Consider the following 17,167-nt stretch of genomic DNA (forward strand, 5'->3'; position numbering starts at 1 on the left):
TGGTTAAAACTTGACTTCTGACCCTGCTTTGGTGCGAGGGACTTTGGATCTGTCTTACAGACAACAGTTACGTCAGAAAGGAAAGTGTATTCTCCACCAAAGATATTAGGAGCTTGTTCAGCTGTCTCCATAGCAACAAACAGTCTCCTGATCCAGCTGAGTTGTTATAGAGTGTAATTTGATGGGGTTTTTTTTTGATGGAGCTGAGGAATATTATCCTTTAGACTACTTTAGGGAGTACTTAAAACCATCTAATTTCCTCTCTGTGCATCGTGGGTAATCTCACCTGTGTTGTCTGTGGGTGGTACAACCCCGGGGATGAGGTCATGGCCAGAGACCAGGAAGTTGGGCGGGAGCAGGTGCATGATGGGCCTGAGGGCAGAGTGAGGCTGAAGAGAATACAGCAGCTGAGTTCCCTCCATCACTGATAACACCACGTTCACTGCAAACACACGGCAACAGAGGATATCAGCACTGTGAGCGTTCGCCACAAACATCACAACAAAAAAAAACAAAAAAACAATCGCACTAACCACAAACAATAATAACACTGCAAACACCGCATGCACTGCAAATGCAGTGTGCAGTGAACATAACTGCTAAACCTGCATGTACAGCACAGACCAATAACCCAGATAAAACCACAACAAACCACATTCACTGCAGAGAACAACATATAGAAACTACATGCCTAAAACTATCCAGACACCATCTAATGATGGTGAATTCAACTACTTTCAAGTGCCCCCATTGCTGATAAAGGGGCATCAACAATGTGTTTGTTGAAAATGCACATACACAACTCTTATAGTCCCCACAGAAAAGCAATGCCAATAAAACAGCATGCTCTGGAGCAGCTACACATGAGCAACACATCTTTCTCTAGAGTGACGGAGCTTCAGCCAATACCTTTGAGATGGGTTGGAGAGCCGTTTGTGTTCCAGAACTAAACATCTAACAACAGTACCTAACCACATTAAAGCTCTTGTGGCTGAATTCATTCAGATCCTCACAGAAAAGTTCCAGCATCTAGCGTAAAGCATTCACAGATAAGTAGAGGCAGTTACTGTAGTATCTTTGATTTCAGAAGAAAGGTGTCTGAAAACCTTTGAAGCTATAAGGCTGCTTTCCCAGACGCCACTGATTCTGCAGTTTAGTCCAAGTCTAGGCCTAATCTGTGCTCCAAAAAACTAGCCTGTAGTGTAAACTGTAAAGAAATGCACCAGTATACAGTAGGGATGTCCCAATATATTCTGAAATGTCAACATCGGAGCCGATCCAGGCATCTGAGTCGATCAAAGCGAAAAAAAAAATCCACAATCCAATCTCAATTATTTGTACTTGGCTTCTTTCTGTGGAGTGATGGAGCTCCATCTCGTACCTTTGAGATGGGTTGGAGTGGCATAAACTAATCATATGACATCCATTTCTGACCTCTCTAATACCCTCACGGCTGAACTCATTCAGATCCTCATAGCAATGTTCCAGCATCTTGTTACTACTGTACCCTTGATTTCAGAAAAAACACTGGATGAGCAGGTGTCTTGGTTTCCCAGACCTAAGCTGAATCTAAGCCTAGACTAAATGGATTTTCGATAGTGAAAGACTGTCATTTATAATTAATATCATAATATCATTAATATCATAATACGTAAAGACATTTTAACAATATATGTATCTCGATACACAATGTACTAGAAGTATTACGTTTAAAATCTGACATTAAAACTCTCAACATAATTATTTGTACCCAGTGTTTCATATGTTGCACAGTACTAATTCCATTTAAACTAATTATAAATCAGTTTCAGAGATCTATACGCTCTCTTTGTAGTGAAAAGTATAGTTGGTCACTGTTTAAGTACTGGCGATATCCAGGACATGCTCAGAAAAGTGTACTATTTATCACAACATCAATAAAATATGGGCATGTTGCCCACTTCTATTTGGCTGTAACATTAATTACAGTACGTCATTTGTGGCCTAGCATAATTTACCTGAATTTGTTTCACTAACTTTAATGTAAATGAAATGAAATAATGTACCTCTGCATGGTATAAGCTGTCCAATCTATCAAAATACAAATATCAGCAGATTTTCTTTTTTTTTAAAAGGACTTGGATCAGAATTGGTGCCAACACATTTGACATCCCTTGGGATGAATACACCACCTATAAGGCAGAGGTTTGTTTCATAGTTTTAGAGCCAAGCTACGCCACATACAATCAAAGTACTGGTCCCAAGTCACCGGCACAGCCTTGTGTAAGTCTTACACAAGACATGTTATGAGGGAACACTCTCTCACAGGTGCTAAGAGCATCCTTCCATTAGACTCTAACGTCGAGACTTCCCTGCTGTATCCACAGCTCTTTAGATAAAGTCTGGGCGCGCCTGTGAGGTAACTGGTAACTGTAGGTATGAACACTAACGAGGCCTCACCTGCTCCTTTCGTATAAGCTTGCATCAGAACGGGCCTGCTCAATTTTTCATTAGACCATTTATCTCTTAGACATACACACAGCAACTCAGCTCCATTACCGCAGCCTGGATCACGCGGAGCCAGGAATCACCGCCACTCAGACAGAAATAACACGCCCCATTCTGAACAGAACACACATGGGGAAATGGGTCGGATTTTACCCACATACACACAAACGCACAAGCGCAAAAATAAGCACGCTCGCATGGCTCCAGGTGCCAGCGTGCATTTTCTCATTCAAGAAACAAATGAGGCCCACGCATGGCCACAACAAGGATGCAAATGGCAAAGGCATGCCATCACAGCGGTCCAAATAGCTTTTGCTTCGTTTCTTTACAAGAAATGTGAGGCTATCATCTCTCACTCTCTCTCTCTCTCGCATCACAAGCCTCACAGCATTGTCAAATTAGCTACACTCCTAAGAGAAAAGTAAACAACCTTGACATCTTAATTGCTTAAGACGCAGCCGAACAATGTGGAATGCTCATAAACAAATCGTGCGCAATGGCTACGGCACACTCTAGGTCTCCTTCACGAAACTAATGGCGGAAGTTTTGCCCTGAAAGTAAATTCAGTTAGCTCATCTCGGCTCACTGCAACGGCTCAATAAGTGCCTTGACTAATTACACCCCTCCATCCGTGAGAGAACTGAGAGAGAGAGAGAGAGAGAGCTTCACTACTGATCTCCACTGAATTAGTCATGATTAAACCCACAATTTATGAATTCATGAATAAATTAGCTCCAGTGCTCCAGTTTTTAACATTAACACTGTTTTTTAACTACGAACAATGTAGCAGGTAGGACTGTCATGACACAACTGTTAATGATACGACACGCCGCACATCACATGGCATGAAACAACCTCCCCCAAATGCTGATATCACAACCTCGAGCTCTGACCAATACTAATCCAATATTGTCTTTCCCTTAAAAACTATTAAGCTCTACAATGTTATTTTTAATTAAGTAAGGCAGAGCCACATTCAAGGCTCTCTTCCACAAAATATCACTAATCACACTTCAAAGCAAAGTCAGAGACCATCCTTCATGTACAACACAAGCATTTTCTGCTGGTATCAGCCGGATAGTGACTGTGGGTATCAGATCAGTGCCATCTCTAATATGCCATTTCTAATATCCTCCCAAAGCCTGAGAAAAAGGCAAAACTTTGTCAAGGGAAACGGAAGGAAGAAATCATAAGTTATGCTTAATGAATCATTTATCATAAATAATAAATCATGAATAATCATAAATGGAACGTTTATAGGCTGTTAGCTTGGAAGGAGAAGGCGCTTCAGGCATGGTCATCCACGTAACTTTGTTTTATTCATAACTCCGTTTACGATTTTCGCATTTTGAAAAAAGACATTTCAGCACTAATTTTGCTTCAGCGCAAGAACGCAAATATTAGGTAAAGCAGAATTAAGACAAATCACTTTCTGAGAAGACTAAGACATTTTAGAGTTGCACACACAAACTGATTTTTTTTTCAGGTGCAGTGCAGATGAAGGTTTGTGTTTGTTTATTTGAGGCTCTTTAAAGCCAACCAGGAATTAAAACTGTCCATTTTAACCTGGTTAGTTAATGCTTCTGGGTATTCAGCACAATGTATTGTATCATTTAAAAAACTAAATTCATGTTATCCTGTAGTCTTCCATAATAATGTAATGACTTTCTCCTGCCTCTATGGGTCAAACTGAGGGAGGCTGGAGCTGTCCAGCATCACCTATAATAGTAAAGGGACTCCCTTTAAGAGAAATTAAGGAACTGGGCAGTCCCAACACATTTTTCTAAATAAAAAGTGAATTTTCGAACAAAATGAACATTCTTGCACAAAGTGATAGTCTTCTTTTCTATGTTTGTGTCATGGTCAACATCAGACTCCTCCCCTTGGATAAACCGTAAACTTGCCTGGCTTGAATTCCTATTGTACAACGCTGCACAAAGCTGCGTCACTGTGGTCTGAACCCGAGTTACCCTGCACCTGGAACACCCAACTACGGTAAAAGGGGGCTAACAAAGTATGCAGAGAAACAGAAGGACTACAGTGTGTAATTGTAGAACTACAAAATGCACCTACATGGTAAGTGGAGCTGATAAAATGGACAGCAAGTGTAGAAACAGGGAGGTGTTAAGCCATGTATATTTCTACATCATGTTTCACCACCCATCATTAAACACATTGAACTAGCTCAGTGACTCTCACTGATGCCACATTTTAATCAGAAATATCACGTCATGGAGGGAGGGAAAAAGCATTACTATTTCCAGTCCATGTTTATATGAATACATGTGTAATTAAATGTAATTAAAACACATCCTGACTAGCAACAAAGGTTTAATAGTAACATGTATAACATCCTTTATAGCACCCCTAATTCAATCAGTGAGATATAAACAAAGTCAGTCCGAGCAGTTTGATGTGAAATGGTTCATTATAGAGAAACATACTGGCTCAGGTTTGTTTACAATGGTGGCAACGTCACAAACTAGTGAACGTACATATGTAACACTGAAAATAACAAAATATGGATAAATAAAAGGTGAAGTGCCTGTCACCCGCTCTCTAAACATTTCTGACTGACGTTGCTTACATCTTAATGACCAAATTACGCAGTTTTTGAAAAATCTGTTAATTCCCCTTTTAGTCCAAGGACACTTTTATAGCAATCTGTTCAGGAAAAAACAACAACCATAATCAGCATCAACTAGGCTAGTTACCCCAAACAGATCACCCAAACCCTGAGAGATGAAAAGCATCAGTCATTCTCTCATCTTCCTCAAGAACCTTGTTCTCTTTCCCTGTATTTTTCCCCTTCACACGCACATGCACACATGCCCAGACAAACAGATGATTCATGAACAGAGGAGTGCATGTGAATGTGCCAGCATTATTAGTCTCAGCTACTGCTATTCAGATGTCCTTCCTCCCTCGCTTACACACACGCTCTCTGTGTAGCGTTGGCCCAGGCAGGATGGGGTCTGTCCAGGAGAAAGGCTTACGTTCTGTTCAACAGTGGCCAGTGGCCCACTGGGCAGAAGAACACAGAGTTGGTGCAGGCTGGCATCAGCCTCTGGCAAAGGCCCCTGGCATCAGAGCTTAAGTGTGCGTGTGCATTCGAGAGAGAGGGAAAGAGAGGGACAGAAAGGGCCCGAGATCAAGTGAGTATAAACATGGCTGTGGATGCAGAACAGTCTGTGTGTATATATGCATAGGTATGTGTGATTGATTTCCACTGGCTTTTAGCACCAATGCTCTTTTCTGCCTGTATTGTATTTGTTTAACAACACCTTCAACGGCCTACTTTATAGTGAACTCTAAATTTCCTTGTCTTTTGTTTCAATGAAAGAGTTTGATGTACATGTAAACACCATTAATGTTTCAAAGCATGTTGTTCAATCACCAGTACATAGTGCCATTTGGAATTCATTAGTTTTGGTAATGTCACAAAAAGGCACAACTTAGCAGGTGACCGCTTTTAACAGATTACAACCAGTAAGCCTGCCCAGTCTTTAGAAGGAGTGCTTCAGCTTGGATGGCTTTTTAAACGAGGCACAATACAGGGCAGCCAATTAGAACAGAGGTTGTTTACATATACCAGTCTTAAAGGCAACATGATAGTAACATCACATTTAATTCTCAGAGACAAAAAGAGGTTGAAAACGGCCATTTAAGAAAAAAAATACAAATCAAAAATATCTGATGTGGACCCCAAAGTGCCATCTTTAACAATTTAAAGACTAACAAGGTTTATTTGGGGAAAAACAATAACTATTTGTGACTGTGCTACCTTGAGAATAATGAGCCCACACTTATCAGCACTCTCAAACATTTCTCGGATCACAAGAATTTGAACGTGTGCTTTAAATAGGGGTATAAATCTCTGACTCCACAACAATTCAATTAAAATACATGATTCTTTAGAGAAGAGAATCAAGGAATTATGAAGAATAGAGTGAATACAAAATCTGACTGTAAGAGGAATTAACAAAAAAAGGAGGGCCATGATATTAACATATTAACCTGTAAACATTACATTTGTTAAACCTATAAATACCTGGTGTTTGGTTCATAATGATTTGCTGCTGCATGAATAGTCAACAATGTCTGTTTACCAGTTTTTCTTTGTAATGAGCTCCCGTTATTTTTTACCTGCAATACCTGGAATTCAAAACTATCTGAAAGTGTAAACAGTGGCAGACAACACTAACAATACACTCCCGGGTCCCACAGGGGGCAGCAGTTCATTCTCTCTAAGGTACTTCCTCTTCATATACGAGGCCAAGAAGTGCTTGCTCACTTTCTCACCTGATTACATTAATGTAATATCCCCCTATTCACTCCTATTCAAGTGTCATCCCCCTTTTTTTCTTTTTTTTTTAAAAGGTGAGCACTTCTTGTGCCATGAAGCAACCATTAAAATCAAGGAAAAAACCAAACTTTGAGAATGAGACACTCCTTTATTTAATGTCAACTAAGGCTCAACAGGTTTAAACTGAATAAAAATAAACACGGGCAATTTTTTACTTCTAAATGCCAAATTAAATAATGATCTGCTGTCAAGTTTTGAACAGCAGGTGTAATTTGATTGTTGGTTTCTTCCTAAAAGATTTTTTCTTAGTGATCAAGAGGAAAACAATTGGCAGACAAACACTTGGAAGTTCTTACACACTGAATTTAACTAAAAGAAAATGAAAAATATTAGGACACCATTTTTGTGGAACTTTGGAGCATTTTTATGGAGCATTTTGTGTGCACAGCGAAAAAAACGATATTATTTGCTCTTCACAAAACAGGCAAACTGATTTTGGGTAGGCTACTCGGTGTTTTGGAGAAGTGAAACAAGTATGAAAAGTTTCATCAGGAGCTGAAACTAGAGCTTTTTTCCAGACTCGAGGTCATTTGCCCAAAGAGTTCAATATGTTTCATCAAATGTTAAAACTGTTATCGGGCCTGGGATTGGTCTAGAGAACCACATCAAGTGTGGGAAAGTTATCTGCTCCTGGCATTGTGTGTGGGGTAATATGACTGGTTCATTTTTTTCTAACTCGCTGGCTTCAACTTCCATTTCAAGACTCAAGATGGCGAGGAAAGGATTGTTGTAGAGAGGTGAGGAGATGAAATGCCTCATAGATATATGGAGTAAAGAAGACATCCAAATCGTACGATGCAAATCAATACTACTCATAACTGTGAACTGTTTAGTTATATAAATGAACAGCTTCAACTCAAAGCCTGTATTCGAACACCTGCCAGTGCTGAGTCAGTGTCGGACTAAAGTAAAAACTCCACTTACAAGAATGGCTCCTCGTTAGGCAGGTGCTCCTGCACAGCCCATGCCATGTATCCAAACAGCGCTATTTCTCTGCCATGTTGGTGCCAAAGCAAAAAGCAATAAACAAATTAATCTAGTACTTGATGTATGGCACCGCACAATAGATCCACAGCTCAACATATTTGGAAATACAGATATTTTAATTTCATATCTTCATTTAAACAGTGTTGACATATATATCGCTACTTCAAGCATGTGAAATTGAAATCAGGGCACCTGATGAGATGTTCATGATTAGAACACCATTAGAGAATATCCTGGAGGAGCTTATGGAATCTTGTCTTCAGATATCGGGTCTGGTTTGGTCTGTATTAAAGTGTGTGGTATCATCATGTTTAGCTCAAAAGGCCTTTCTGAGGCCTCCAGAAAGAAAGTTGTAGATGCCTGTGAGGATTTTAAAAATATATCCAACAAAACCCATCAAATATTGTACAGGTGAAATAATTCTGCATGGAGGAGTAGGCTAAAATGTCTCCCATTAGATGTCAAAAACTGGTAGACAGTAATAAGAAGCATGTACATAAAGTTGTTTCTGCCAAAGGAGGCAGTAGCATGACTGAAACAAGGGTTGTACTTACTTTTCCAACAGACAAAAATGATCTCAAGTCAAGATTTTGATGTTTTTGTTTTTTCTGCTTCACAACATTTATCTATGCATGCTTTTTAACTGAATATCAAACACCAATATGTCTCAACACTCAAGTATTTAGGCCCTTTGAGTGATCTGACATATAGCTCAGATACTAGCACCACATTTGACAAAGCAAAAGACAAACTAATGTTTTTGATGTTGGTCAAAAAGCTCTAGCTGGTCAGTCACAGCTGCTCATTCATCTTGGTTGCTGGCATACAAACACCCAAGACAACTGTGACTTAGAGTTAGTTGGTGTGCAAAATGTGTGAATAAAATTGACATCCAAATAAATTGCACAAATAAACTCAGCACGGTATGTAAAAGTCTTAGAGTGCTGTTTGCTGTTTTGTACCCATGAGACATCACTGTGGTTCTAATATATAAACATTAAACTTTGCTTAATAGTCATTTATTTAATTAGGTTTTCAACTAAAGCAGGGTTTCTCAACCACTGAGCCATGGACCTAAAGTGGACCCTCTAGCAGTTCTCAGGCTAATACTGAGGGGGTTCAGTGGTCCATACTGGCTCAGGTGACGGTAGATTATCACAGAAATCAGTTTAAAAATAGTTGAGTTAATACTAAGTAAAAAACATAAGATATTTTAAAATATATATATTTTTTTAATTATTATTAACTCAACAATTCTTTTCAAATGGTAAACAATATTAATACAAGTTCTGCAACAACGACACAAAAACTAGTTTCATCTAGTTTTTATCCCTTCCTTCTAAAAACGAGTTCCAAAAGTTTCAATTGTCCACTTGAGATCAGCTGATGGAAAAACTGGCACCATTCTACCTGATTTCTGCTACAGGATTTTTGTGTATGATAGACTAATCTTTTGATGTTTTATTTTTTTATTAATCTTTTGATTATTTTATTTTAATTTTAATGTTTTATTCTTTTGGTTTTCTTGTGGACATGCATGCTTTAAAGTTATAAATAGTGCTAAATAAGTGAGTCTTAAGGTGGAAAATGTTGAGAATGTATAGTGTGGAACTAAAAATGAAATAAATCTTGTTTTATTTATACTTATTTATTCATTCATTTTAAGTTTTTTGACTGAACATGTGATAAAATCTCAGAGAATGTCATGCCAGGAGCAGTTGATATGGCATCTTGTTGCACAAAATGACAACATAAAATCAAAACTACAGTATATATGCAAATGTTTTCAAGCATGAAAGATGACAATTTTGTAGTATGAGTTTTTCTGTAGGTCAACTTGTGTGTTAAATCACATATATTCAAAAGACAAAGGTTAATGTACAGTAAACAAATGTTAAAATAAAAATGTTTACATGTTTGTTCATGTATTTTCTCATAGGAATATTTTCAAATAATAAATAAAACATCAGGATGCCCTTTTAAATTCCCCAGTACCCACTGCTTTCCACTCACACAGAAAGGTGTTATATTTTATGTGAGCAGATATAGATCATGTTCACTCAAAGCTGCTGAGAGGCTCTTTCCATTAGCGACTAACGTCAGAGCCCTCACTGCTATATGCACAGGACATGCTCTGTGCTCTTTATGGAGGCTCAGGTGAGAAACAGCTAGCAATACGCCTGATGTTTCTCTGAAGCCTGCATCAGAACTGAACCTGCACTGAGCTTCATTTTTCATCAGGCGCTCTTTCACTCGCACACAAGTCAGTTTTGCCTCATGGCTTGTTTGTGAAGTTTCCCCACTGTAGGTTTCATGATTTCTAAGTTGACGACGGCATGCTACTTGGTTCTTCCACTGACAGTCCTTAATCAGAACCGCAGGGCACATCCTGTGCAATGGCCAAACAGAGGGATGAAGATCTAGGGTTACAGCTCTCTAAAGCTCTAATGTAGAGATGAGTATCTTTAAGCCTGTTCAGGCTTTGTATTAACTTGTGCTTCATGTCCAGATTGTATCTGGATAAACTTTGGCCAGATTCCATTTATACTTTTCACATACATGCTACCTCTGTTTGACCAGATGAGAGCTGCTTGTACTTTCCCCACATAAAAAGACACTCTTGTTCTTTTTTTCCCCATCACACTACTTGTCTGCATTTCATCGGCCCATAATGCAAAAAGGCTCTTAGTTTGTGGATAACCACAACCTCACACTTGCTCCATCCTGCCTTTCATTGTTTATCCATTCCTTTGCTAGTTGGCACGGAGACCGTCTCTGCTCATGTAACTGTACTTATCAAAATCACATTCCATTTATGTGTGTGTTAGATGTGGTCTGGAACCACCTCCAAGCATGGTTTGATTTATGGGAAAGTAATCAGACCACAATGCGCATGTTAATCCAAAGTGTAAAGAGTCAATTCATGTGCCTTTCATGTATAGCTGCTTAAATATTTTATCACGCTTTCAGCTTTAAAACCAAATGATTTATGTAACTATTGAATTCTAGTGTTAGCATTGCTAGTCTCGTAGCTACAGAAGCAAAACAAAAAACACCAACAATGTCTTGGCTGATACAGTATATTTAGTATACTGTATTTCTTCATTGAATTTTTTTTAGTATGGTTCTCAAACAGAGCATAATATGAAATACAAAGGAAAGAAATCACGTTATTATTTCTTTATTTGCTTACTTAAAATATACTTTATACAGAAGGCTACTTAAAGAATCGTTAATATGTTAATGTGTGTAATAGCTATTTATATTGATCTCTATTATACATGTTATATAAGCTACTATGTAAGAATATATATAAACATGCACAAGAGAATGGTGAAGTGTGGAGGCCCCAGGACTGACTTTGGAAACATTTGTTTATTGGAGAAGGAAAAACATCAAACAAAAAAACGTATTAGATTAGCTAGATTTTATTCCAAGTACATTTACACTATTTCTGTTGAGCCGTTCATATGAAATGCTCACTCGATGTAAAAAAGCTGCTGGTGCTTTCAAATCAAATGAAAAACAAAAAATACGTTTGAGTTATGAAGGTTTGATATGACAGCGATCTTAATATACTGTTGCTTTCTTTTACATCTTAAATGTGGTCTATCCATTTGTAATTCTCTGCCATTTTTCTAGGTCTAGTTCTCCTGCTTCCTCGTATCCTGTCTTATCCTAATTATCAGTCCAGTGTTGTAGCTTTCTGGTGAGTTGACCTTTCTGCCTGTTCATTGAGTATGGATTGCCTATGTGTTGTCTCCGTTAGAGATGGCACAAATCTGCTACAGGTACCAGTGTTGGGCTAATACCAGCAGAAATTGGACCAGATGTTGGAAGGAGAAAAAAAGAATGAATCTGACCCAGTTTTGTAAAAAATCAAGCCTCAAAAAGCACATATTCCTACTGCGTGATATGTTTTTAGCTGTGTACTTCCTCGTATGCACAGATTAGCCTGTTTTAGATGTTTTTAAGTAATTAATTAAGGTATGTTCATATTACAAACTAAGTTAATTAATGATTAAGTCATACATACCTAAAAAATCATTAATAAGCAGTTATATGATAAGAATGGACCGATTACAACAGTCCAAAATTACCTGTAACAAAAAAATGCCATAACATTAACTCAGATTACAATTTAAAAGCTTTTTTTTTTTTGCTTCTAGTTTGCAACGTAATGGACATACTGCATATATATTTGCAGTCAATACGTTAGCTCAAACTTTACTGAGATGTAATCAGAAGAAAAGGCTGTCTCTTAGAGGAGTGAATTTTGGTCATTTCAGCAGCTGATATTGAAGCAAAAGATGTTATTTGAGTCTAGCTCATGTCCAAAAACATCTGTTCAATGTTTAATGTGCAATGTCTATTCTATGCCTCAGCACCAAAGTGTTTTTCAAATCTGTGAGAAACTCTGGACATCATGCTGCCTCTAGTCTCCATCTGTCTGTTATTGCTTGTCATGGATAGCAACAGGCTTTCGAAAAAGCCCTAAAAAACTACACTCGCACTTCCAGCTGCCTCAGGCTTCCTTACATTACAGCTCCATAGAGCACCGCGCACAAGGAACAATGATCCACTCTCAAGTACAAAAGCTGACTGTAAAATATTCCACAGTAGCATCATCAAGCAACGGACCTGACAAAGATCACTTCTACCTTGGTTTCCTACATACTGGTGCTATTTGTCTACCACATCAACAAATCCTGAACTTTTACCAGCTGCTGGGCTGCACTGCCCCTGCAGTCGACACCACGCTGCTCCCAGCCACAGCGGAGGCGTTCTTCGCAGAAGACAGCATGGACGTCCTGTTCATCTTCTGCTCACAATGGAGCACAGCACACATGAATCCTTGATTCTTTTAATATAAAATTCAATACTACTCTTCACCCTAATGACATCACGTAAAGGTCCATGTTAGGTAAGAGCGGCCTCCCTAGTCAACCAATTAGTTTGGCCTAAGCAATGACCCAAGGTAGTTTATTTAAGACTACTTAGAGCTGATGCTGTACTCTGTGTGTGTGTGTGTGTGTGTGTGTGTGTGTGTGTGTGTGTGTGTGTGTGTATGTGTCCGGATGCTTGTTGCTCATGCAGGACAGCTCCTCCTCCCAGCATGGAGAGGGATAATTGAGAGAAAATGGCAGGTAGCAGAGCGAGAGAGCGAGCAGGAGACTTTCGACTGAAGCTCAAATCTGAGAGAATTTTAGATCAGCTTCCCTCCTTCCCTTCACATACTCCTGGCCTACACACACACACACACACACACACACACATCCACCATGAAACACACAGCACCCTCCTACACACCAAAACTGAGGAAAAGTTACATACATAACTCCTCAGGAAAAAGCTAGGCCAAAGTCATTAAACTCGCATCAGACATTATATCACAGTCACGTTATGCACCACGCTAAGGCTCTTTTAGAATGCATGGGCTCCAGTGGAAAAGAGGGCTGGGTACTTTTATAAAAGATAAAGACGCCAAAAGGGGCTTCCAGAGCGACGTCATAGACCAGAGGTGTCCATTCTTAAACACAAAGGGACAGTGTGGCTGCAGGTTTTCATTACAAATACGCAGGAGCAACCTGGTTCCTCTTGTTTATTCAGTTTATCTCAGCTTTCAAACAACTGATTATAAGCTCTCCTACTTTGTTGGAATGAAAATGTGCACTAAGGAAGACTTTAATGGAAATGTACAAGTGTAAAAATCCTCTTTTAAATATCAGGGAACCTCAACATAATGAAAAAGTTTTATACCAATTTTATACCATATTAAGCATCTCCACGCAAGTGAAAAATATCAACATCTAGAAACTGAGCTTTCAGTGTGCTACTGTGTTTCATTTCACTGTATAACATGCATGAGTCTGTTTTTATTGTTTGAATGCACCATGTTGTTTTTTGTCCCTGGTCAGCATGCAAGCTCCAGATCGGCTCCAGTTCAGACTGGTGAACACTCATTAATGCCTCATTTAATCAGTGTAGCTATGTAACATTACTGGTGACTGAGTAATGTTCTAATTCATGTGTTTTCTTGTTCAAAATGTAGGTTGTGAGAAGCTATACAAAAGTTAGTTCCCACCACGCAAGATGATTTGTTGAGAGACGTTCTAACTGTGCTGATATTTCGCCACAACATCTCAGGTTTTTCATAAACACTGTATCACTCCACTAAGACGCCGCTGCTAAGCAACGAGTTTGACTTCTTACTTACGCACAAACAGAAAATGGATACTTTTAAGATCACGTTTGACTGTCAGCCGATATTGTCAGACTCTGAAGATGAGACTAGACTAAATTCCCAAACTGTCATTACCACTGAGCAGCTTTTCAGTCTGCAGCTGTGACAGAAGAACAGCTAAACAACCTGGAATCAGCCAGAAATGAACCCAATACCATTCGCCAAACATGCCGTCTGATCTTCAGGGTCTGAGCAAATCGGACTGAGCCATAAAACTGCCGCAATTAAAAACAACAAAAGCTGCTCAGTGGTGATGACAGTTTTGGGATTTAGTGTAAGGAACTGGAGAACGAGCTGCCAGCTGTGCAGCAGGTGAGCGGAGCGTGTTGCTCTGATGTAGCAACCAGCTGCTTGTTAAGGAAATATAACTTGGTGGAAAGGAACATTAAAACATATTAAATGACCCGTTCGCAGCCCATTTTATTTATTTGTTATATATTTATTTCTGACTGTAGTATAAAAGCAATAGAACACGAGAGGGAGTGTGTTATCGTGAAATAACGTCATACGATGACACACTCCATCTCTTGTTCTATTGCTTAACAAAAAAACAGTCTAAGAGTTTTCTGCTTTGTAGGACTGCGTTCTTCATGTGTTAAAGGAATGTAACAGCATCACTGAGAAAGCATCTGATTAACAGAGAACAGAGTAAACATGAAAATACATTTTTCAAAATTGCTGATTTTTTTTTTTTGGACTGTTTTTTTTCCCCCCAAAATATCCTAAAATATCCTGAAAGAAAATATCATATATACATGAAAATATACATGAATAAAATAAAAGTGTTGATTTTAAGCCTAATATTACAATCCACACTTTTAAATTAGGTTTTAAACAGTTTCCTGAACCTGCTGTCAGTAAAAGGTGTTAAATATATCACTGACTTTTACTTGTGCACTTGTGCAACAAATGCTCCACTAAAGGTCGATTGTTTCTGAACTGGCAGAGAGCCTCTTTCACATGTGAAAAAAAGCATCCCTCACTTTTCCACCGCTGACGTCTTCCACAACAACAGTTTTTGTCTGGTGGCTTTAAAAAAAAAGCAGTAGTTCCTGCCCTCCTGAATTTGTGGTACTGTTACAAGAGGCAATTTGCGTGAGTGCCAAGTACTTTAGGAAATGGTTATAGATAAACTGGGAGAAAAAATGGTGAAAATGGGGGAAAAGGTAACAAATAAAATGAACAAACAACTTAAATTGTAGCTTCTGTTCATCTATTCCCTTTCAGTTTCACCACACAGCTCTGCTCCTGTCTCCATCTCTGCAAACCAACATTTACAACCTTTGGGCTAATTCACTCAAGCTGCCATAAAACAAGACTCATTTGGAAATAAGTGAAACCAAACTACTTTTCTACCAGCTGCTGCATAAAAACAGCATTTGATATGCACTTTTTCACACAAATAACACACACTCCCTAAGGAGTAACCTTATATTGGCATTGTGGTTCACAGAAATCATATGGTTTAAAAAATCGTTCTTTATTGATTAGAGCTCTCACTTCGAGCTTAAACACAAACACAGCGTCTATAGCAATATTAAATTAATGTAGTGTTGAATGGTGGGTAGGTAGTGTGTGTGTGTGTGTGTGTGTGTGTGTGTGTGTGTGTGTGTGTGTGTGTGTGTGTCTGTCTGTACATGAGGCAGACAACACTCACTCTGCAGGGGGTCCCTCAGCATTGGGTGCAGCAGAGCTCGGGGTGTCCCATGGAATAGATTCAACCTACAGAAAGAGAAAAACACAGAAACATCACCCACAAAACACTGTTATACAGATATATTAAACAAAAGGTCGCACTGCAAAAATGTTGTGTAACTGACTGTGTTCTAAAGACTTTGAACACGCTTCATGTACATCATGTGCAAACATTCACATACAGCTGTGTGCCCACCTAGGCCATGTTTTGATTATAGGAAAAATATGCTATTCTATGAATATGCAGAGCTATGAAAAATGATTTTCCCCCTTTCCCAATTTCTTCTATTTTTGCATCTCTGTCACACATGAATGCTTCAGATCATCAAACTACTTTTAATATTAGACAAATATATCCCAAGTAAATATAAAAGCTGTTTTTAAACGATGATTTCACTTATTGAAGGAAAATTGCTGTTTAACCCTACCTGGCCCTATGTGAAAAAGCAATTACTCCCTTGGTTATTCAATCAACCCGTCAACCAAATTCAATTCACTATATGGTTCAACCCAAAAGCCACATCCAGAAATGATTAGTGCCAGACCTGTTGAATCTAAACATCACTTAGAGCCTGGCTGAAAATGTGAAGCAGGCTAGAAAGTCTCAAAAAGCAGCACATGATGCCACATTGTAAAGAGATTCAAACACAGATGTAAAACAAAGTCACTGAAATCTACCAGTCTGCAAATCCATGGAATCCATGAGAGAGTTGCAAGGTGCAAACCACTTCTGAACAAAAAGAACACAAAGCTTGTCTCACAACTGCCAAAAAACATCTAGATGAGCCCCAAGACTTTTGGGATAATATTTTGTGGACCGGTGAGTAAAAGGTGAAACTCTGGAAGTCATGGGTCCCATCACACCTGGCGTAAAGCTAACACCACATTCCACCATAAGAACATCATACCAACAGTCAAACATGGTGGTGGTAGTGTGATGGTCTGGGGCTGCTTTGTTTCTGCAGGACCTGGATGACTTGTCATAATTGATGGAACCATGAATTCTGCTCTCTATCAGAACATCTTGAAGGAGACTGTCAACTTGTCAGTTAGGTTAGGTTGCAAGACAATGATCCGAAGCACACAAGCAAGTTCACCTCTGAATGGCACAAAAGAAATCGAGTCAAAGATCTGACGTGAATCTAATTGAGATGCTGTGGCAAGACCTTAAATGCACAGTTCCTGCTTGTAAAACTCTCTAATGTAGCCAAACTAAAAATAATTCTACAAAGAACAGCAGGCCAAAATTTCTCCACAGCGATGAAAAAGACCGCCAAGGGCGGCGCCACCAGTTATTAGATTTACAGGGGCAATTACTTTGTCACATGGGTGATAGAGGTTTTGAATATATCTAATCTTCAATGAAGGGAATGATCATTTAAAAGCTG

At 38.9% G+C, this 17,167-nt stretch overlaps 1 protein-coding gene across 1 annotated transcript in view; it reads right to left on the minus strand.

Moving 5' to 3' along the window:
- The window catches only part of nphp4 (nephronophthisis 4), a 280,801-nt gene that overhangs the window by 222,307 nt on the left and 41,327 nt on the right, over positions 1–17,167 (minus strand). The window contains exons 4-5 of the mRNA XM_017693446.2: positions 15,742–15,806; positions 287–442 (exon numbers count right to left, since the gene is read on the minus strand). Of these exons, the coding sequence (XP_017548935.2) occupies positions 287–442; positions 15,742–15,806 (221 nt within the window). The remainder of the gene's footprint in view (positions 1–286; positions 443–15,741; positions 15,807–17,167) is intronic.

Source organism: Pygocentrus nattereri, chromosome 28 (assembly GCF_015220715.1).
Source record: "Pygocentrus nattereri isolate fPygNat1 chromosome 28, fPygNat1.pri, whole genome shotgun sequence".
NCBI lineage: Eukaryota > Metazoa > Chordata > Actinopteri > Characiformes > Serrasalmidae > Pygocentrus > Pygocentrus nattereri.